This window comes from Octodon degus, unplaced genomic scaffold, assembly GCF_000260255.1.
Source record: "Octodon degus isolate 3935 unplaced genomic scaffold, OctDeg1.0 scaffold00092, whole genome shotgun sequence".
Taxonomy (NCBI): domain Eukaryota; kingdom Metazoa; phylum Chordata; class Mammalia; order Rodentia; family Octodontidae; genus Octodon; species Octodon degus.
This window is the reverse complement of record NW_004524668.1, coordinates 9,011,919-9,018,487: the sequence shown is the minus strand read 5'-3', so window position 1 is coordinate 9,018,487 and position 6,569 is coordinate 9,011,919. Positions and strand designations below refer to the sequence as shown.

General features: G+C 56.5%; 1 protein-coding gene across 1 annotated transcript in view; it reads left to right on the top strand.

Moving 5' to 3' along the window:
- The window catches only part of Fblim1 (filamin binding LIM protein 1), a 21,312-nt gene extending 16,858 nt beyond the window's left edge, over positions 1-4,454 (top strand). The window contains exons 3-6 of the mRNA XM_004637703.2: positions 333-502; positions 857-1,035; positions 1,791-1,908; positions 3,985-4,454. Coding sequence (XP_004637760.1) covers positions 333-502; positions 857-1,035; positions 1,791-1,908; positions 3,985-4,098 — 581 coding nt within the window. The 3' untranslated portion in view covers positions 4,099-4,454. The remainder of the gene's footprint in view (positions 1-332; positions 503-856; positions 1,036-1,790; positions 1,909-3,984) is intronic.
- Positions 4,455-6,569: the final 2,115 nt, after the last annotated feature.

The following is a 6,569-nucleotide window of genomic DNA, read 5'->3' as shown; positions in this document are numbered from 1 at the left end:
CCTGAGCCTGACTGCTTTGTTGAAGCAGCCACTTGAAGGACTGAGCTAAGGGGCAGGCCCCCTCTTTCATCTTTTTGAGACAGGCCATCACTAGCATTTCAGGCTGGGCTTGAGCTCACTTTACAGCCCAGGCTGGTCTCGAACTCGCAGCCATCCTCCTGCCTCGGCCTCCCTACTGCTGGGATGACAGGCTGCATCACCACTCCCAGTGCTGTCTCTTTCTAATGCTCCTTGGACCATTGGTAGTTGTCAGATAAAGAAGCCCAGGGCTGGGTGAGCCTGGGCCCAGTCCTCCAGGCTGGCTGGTGACAAGCTGTGCCCCTCTCCCCCAGATGTCTGTGCCTTCTGCCACAAGACCGTGTCCCCCCGGGAGCTGGCGGTAGAGGCCATGAAGAAGCAGTACCACGCCCAGTGCTTCACCTGCCGCACCTGCCGCCGCCAGCTGGCCGGGCAGAGCTTCTACCAGAAGGACGGGCGGCCCCTCTGTGAACTGTGCTACCAGGTACCCACTGCAGGAGCTGGGTGCTTGGCGGGGTCACATGATTCCATTCCCTGAAGCTGACACCCCACAAGGAAAGTGCTGGGCTGGGAGATTTAGCCTAGCTTGGGGGTACATGCCTGCAGTCCTGGGAGGCTGAGGCAGGAGGATCTCCTCCATTTGGAGTCTAAGGCCATCCTGAGCTGCACAATGAGACCTTGTCTCGAAATCCAAAAGTGAATTAAAAAAATAACAATAGATAGGGGAGCTGAAAGTATGCTTTGCCCGCTCCGCTGGCCGCCAGGGGCCCCTGACAGCAGGGCCTGGGATGGGATGCTGCGGGGGGGGTGTGTGTGTGACCCTCAGCCCTCTGCCCAGGACACCCTGGAGAAGTGTGGCAAGTGCGGCGAGGTGGTCCGCGAGCACATCATCAGGGCCCTGGGCCAGGCCTTCCACCCAGCCTGCTTCACATGCGTGACCTGCGCCCGGTGCATCGGCGCCGAGAGCTTCGCCCTGGATGGCCAGGACCAGGTGTACTGCCTGGACGACTTCTATAGGTAAGGCCGCGGCCTCTCATCCTCAGACCCACCCTTCCCATGAAGGGGCCCATTTTATTAAACTTGCAAGCTAAAAAAAATAAAATAAACCTGCAAGCTGAGGCACGTAACACTTGAGGACTCCACATCCATTACTGGTGAGCATAAAGCATCCATTCAAGACTGGCTGCCTGGGATACAGGGCTGTAACCCCAGCACTCTAAGAGGCTGGGGCAGGGGATCAAAGGTTCGAGCCCAGCCTGGGTTACACCTAACAATTTAATAATGAAATTGCCTCAAAAAAGGGGGGGGCCTGGGGTTATAGCTCAGTGGTTTAAGCGCCTGCCTGGCAAGTGCAAGGTCCCAAGTTCAATCTCTAGTACCAAAAGAAAGAGACAGACAGACAGACTGAGGGTGTTGTTGAGTGCAAAGGCCCCAAGTACAAACCCCAGTCCTTGCAGAAAAAACAAAGTGGTGTCTAATAGACCAGTGAGAAGAGACCAGGCCCACAAGCGCATTTCTCAGTTTATGCACACTCGCACGCACACACTTGCACACATACACACACGTGTGCTGCTCCTTACCTCCAGTGCTGTCACACACACACACACATGCACGCACGCACGAAGCCCTGGTGGCTGTGGCTCTGCCCCAGCCCTGGCCCTGCTCCGCTGCACACAGCAGCAGCACAGTGCAGTCTCTGACTCAGGAGGACCTCAGCAGCCCCGTCGTGTCGCTCACTTCTGCGGCCGCCTCACTCAGTTTGCTTCGTCTAGGAAATTCGCCCCGGTGTGCAGCATCTGTGAGAATCCCATCATCCCCCGGGACGGGAAGGACGCCTTCAAAATCGAGTGCATGGGGAGGAACTTCCACGAGAGCTGCTACAGATGCGAGGTGAGCGCTTCTGCCAGGCTGGGGCTGCGGCACCTGCATGAGCTTGGCCTTGAGGCCTGGGACCTGCTGTCACGCAAGCTGGCCTTCTCTGCTCAGAGTGAAGGACGGCACAGTTACAGGCAGCCTGACGATTAGAATTGTGTTCATGACTATTCTGGGAGGCTGAGCAGGAAGACTGCAGTTCAAGCCCAGCAGTGCTTGGGCACGGAAAGCTGGCTCTTTTTGTTCTTCCTATTCACGAGTCCAGGGGAGAGAAAGAAAACCCTTGCAGGGAGCCGTGGTCCCTGGGAAGGCCTCTCACTGTATCTGGGGCTAGGGGCTGGGATGCCTGGATCGACGGCTCCTGGGGTGGGCTGGGAGGCAGAACTCAGGCAACAGACAGGTCCTGTCACCGCAGGTGCAGAGGGGTCCCCTCCAGGTGCTGGGAAGGAGCTCGAGGAAATGCTTTGGGTGGGGAAGGCAGCGAGGAGCTCGGGGAAGGCAACCTTGAGACACAGTCTAGGGGTGAGTGGTTTTCCAGAAGAAGACCCACCCCACCTCCGGCCAAGGGAAGCGAGTGAGCCACTGTGTGGCCACAGAAGGGAAGGGCCTGGCACCCGGCCAGGGAGGCCACAGGGTGGCAGGGGCCAGGCTGAGCCTGGGAGGCCACTCGGCTGCTGCCTTCCCTATTGTTTGTCTGTCTCATCCTACAGCCCAGGATAGCCTGAACTGGGAGCAAGCCTCCTGCCTCAGCCTCCCGAGCCCTGGGAGGACAGGTGTGCGCCACCAGCCTGGCTACCCCTGACATTTCTGTCTTCACTGCTGATGGTGACGGCGCTGGGGGGCCCTTGACAGAAGTCCCAGCTGCCCTTGGTCAGCGTATTAGTTATTCTAAACACTGCTGTGTCTGTGTGAACCCGTTCTGGGGCCCAGGCCGCCAGGGCGCTGGGAAGGTGAACTGCTTTGCTCTTGGGTCCTCTGCGTCCTCGCTGTATGTGGCTACAGTTCAGGATCAGGTGGCTGCCGTGAATGACAGCTACAGATCCGGGGGCTTAGGGGCCGTTTTCCTCCAGACTTAGGGTGGAGTTGCACAGAGCAGCCACACGAGGGTGCCCTTCCAGCCGGCCACAGAGGAGGCTGATCTGTGTGACCTGGCCCTGTGATGGGTTCCCTGTTAGCCGCGTGTGCAGCCCCCAAATGAGGGGGGCAGGAAGTGAGGGCAGGCCCCGGTCCCCTACCCCATGCCGGGGTGGGTGCCTATAAGCCTGGCATTCTGGGAGGCTGAGGTAGGGGGAATCACAAGTTTGAGCCCAGGGGCCGGGGAGATGGCTCAGTGGAATAAGCGCTTCCCTGGCAAGTGCAAGGGTCTGAGTTGAATTCTGGGTTCCACCAAAAAAAAAAAACTTTGAGCCCAGCCTGGGCAATTTATTTATTTATGTATTTATTTATGTATTTATTTTTATTTTTATTTGGAACCGGGGATTGAACTCAGACCCTTGCGCTTGCCAGGGAAGCGCTTATTCTACTGAGCCATCTCCCCGGCCCCATTTTCTTGAATTTACTTATTTATTTATTTTACGGGAGCCTGGGCAATTTAGCCAGATCCTTGTTCAGAATTTTATAAAAGCCCAGGGGTGCAGCCCAGTGTGAAGGCCCTCCACATAATCCCAAAAACACAAAACAATTCAGCCTGGAAACATCCACAACCATCCACGTGGCCTGGGGCAGCCTCACCCCCGCTGCACCTCAGTTTCCCCGCAGGCTCCAGGGTTGTGCAGGCTCACGTACCCTAACACTGTGATCCCTTCAGACCTGTTTTCTTTTTCTTTTTTCTTTTTTTCTTTTTTTTTTCAGAACCAGGGATTGAACTCAGGCCCTTGCGCTTGCCAGGGAAGCGCTTATTCCACTGAGCCATCTCCCCGGCCTTTTTTTTTTTCAGACCCGTTTTCAAGTGTCCCTGCTTCTGCCACAGGGACTCTACCTTCACCCCCACCTCCCTGGGGACCAAAGCCCAGCGGAGAGGGTGGGGCGGGGAGGGTCTGGTTCCTCCTGGTGCCACCCCCCCAGGGACACCCACGCATGCCTTTGTCCCCACAGGACTGCAGTGTCCCCCTGTCTATAGAGCCCACAGACCAGGGCTGCTACCCGCTGAACGACCACCTCTTCTGCAAGCCGTGCCACGTGAAGCGCAGCGCTGCAGGCTGCTGCTGAGACCCTGCCAGCCCGCCGCGCCCCCTGCCTCAGTTTCCCTCCCTGACCCGCTCCCCCCTTTCCTTCCACACCCCTGCAGGGCGCTGGGGCCCCAGCTTCCAGCTGTGCTTTGGTGTGGGCACCAGCAGCCTTTGCACCTTGGACATCACACCCAGAGCCCCTCCGACCTCTGGACCAACCCTTTTCCGGCCACTGGTCTCCCAGTGGTACCTGTCCCAAGGGTGCTGGGCCAGCAGTGCATGCAGGGAAAGCTCCAAAGTCGCTGAGTGTTTTTTCTAGAGATCCATAGTGACACGGGCCTGTAATCCCAGCCCTGGGAGGCTGAGGCAGGAGGATGGCAAGTACAAGCCCAGCCTGGACAATTTAGTAATTTAGTGAGACCCTGTCTCAAAATGAAAAATAGGGCCAGGCGTCATTACACGCACCTATAATCCAAACCCTGGGGAGGCTGAGGCAGGAGCATCACTGTGAGTCTGAGGCCAGCCTGGGCCGCATAGTGAGACCCTGTCTCAAAAAATCAAAATAAGTAAAAATAAAAAAGTTAACACAGCTTAGTGGAAAGGCCCCAGATTCAAGTGCCAGTTACCAGAATAAAAGTGGTGTTTGAAATTGTGAGGAGGAGGGACCGGGGAGATGGCTCAGTAGAATAAGCGCTTCCCTGGAAAGCGCAAGGGCCTGAGTTCAATCCCCGGTTCCACCAAAAAAAATTGTGAGGAGGCTGTCAAGATAGCTCAGCGGACTAAGTGCCCGCTTAGGCAAGCATAGGGACCAAGGTTCGATCCCCAGTACCGCAGGTCACGCTGGCCCGCCCCCAACCCTGGGCACACTGAGCCAGCCACAGAGATGGCATGGTGGTACATGCCTGTAATCCAGCGCTGGGGAGACTGAAAAGAATAAGTGCTTGCCTGGCAAACACAAAGCTCTGAGTTCAATCCCTGGTTCCACCAAAAAAAGAAAAATAAAAAATATCATGAGACTTGCATGACATGATTTAGGTGAGAACTTCTCTCCTTAGTGTTCTCGGCATATTGAGATCTGCCCTGGCCTTGCAGATGTCCTCCTGGTGCCTGCGACGTATCTTGGGTGTCCCTGGGCCTGGGCAGGAGACGAAGGACCACAGACAGCCAGGCGGCCGCAGCCCTTGGGGCTGGGCCCAGTGTCCTGTGCTCCTGGGTGGGGTCTGTCACCCACTGCCAGCACTGCCCTCCAAGTCACACCGGGGCCTGGGGCCTGGGGCCTGTGTCCTACACCCTGCTAGGCCCGTTCCAGCCCTTTATAAAATTTTTAAATGCAGAGCCAGGGTTGTAGCTCAGTAGTACAAATGCTTGCCTGGTGAGCTCAAGGTTCTGAGTTTGATTCCTGGTGAAAAATAAAAATAAATAAATTTTGAAACAGGGTCTCGCTGAGTTGTCTGGGCTAGGGTGATCCTCCTGTCTCAGCCTGCCGCAGGGCGGAGTGCCCCCAGCCCAGCTTCCCTTCTAAGGAAAGGAACATCGCTTTTGTTACTTCATAACTTATATGACACCGTGCAGAACAAACCAGACCACTTCCCCCCTTCCCAAGGGATTTTCCCTTGCACTCCTGCGCCAGCAAAAAGCCAGGTCCCTGGCCTGGGAACATTTCGCAGAGGCCCTAACGCCCGGGCCAGAACGCAGGCACCCCTGACCGCAGTGCCACCCTCGCCTCCCCTGTCCCAGGCTCACCTGCTGTCATCTCTGAGCCACGGACCCGCGCCGTCACCTTGGCCTGAGCGGTGTTTTCCTCCCACTGCGAATAAACACATACTGACAAGAAGCCCCTCTGCGCCATCTGTGACCTCGTGCAGGTGATGCCAGTCTGCCCGCCCTGCAGGATGCATGTAGAGCCACGCATGGCGACACCCGCTGTAGCTCCAGCACTCAGAAGGCTGAGGCAGGAGGGTCGCTTTGAGTTTGATGTCAGTCTAACCAAATAGCAAGAACCTGACTCCAGAACATTAAAGTGTGAACAGCTAGCTACTCGCTGTGGCCTGAGGGTCCCAAAGTGCCCACACCTCCTTCCCCCTAAAACCGAGCCACCTCCCTGAGCGGGCTGGACACTAGCAGGGGAGACTAGGGTCACCAACACCCAACTTCCCCGGAGGCTGGCTCCCCTGCTACACCAGTGGGGACCATGAGCCCCGGACGTGTGGATAGAAGGGCTTAATGCTGGGGCCGGGGCGATGGCTCGGTGGAATAAGCACTTCCCTGGCAAGCGCAAGGGCAAGGGCCTGAGTTCAATCCCCGGTTCCGCCAAAAAGAAAAAAAAAAAAAAAAGTCAAACATATGACTTTGGGTTGTGATTCTTCCGGTTATGTCCCAGCTTTTGTTTCTTTTTTATTTGTTTGTTTTGAAACAGGACCTCACTATGTATCCCATAATAACTTTGGCGTTAGGCAATCCTCCTGCCTCCAGCCTTCAGGTCATGGCTTCATAAAGAATCTCCTGAGGCCC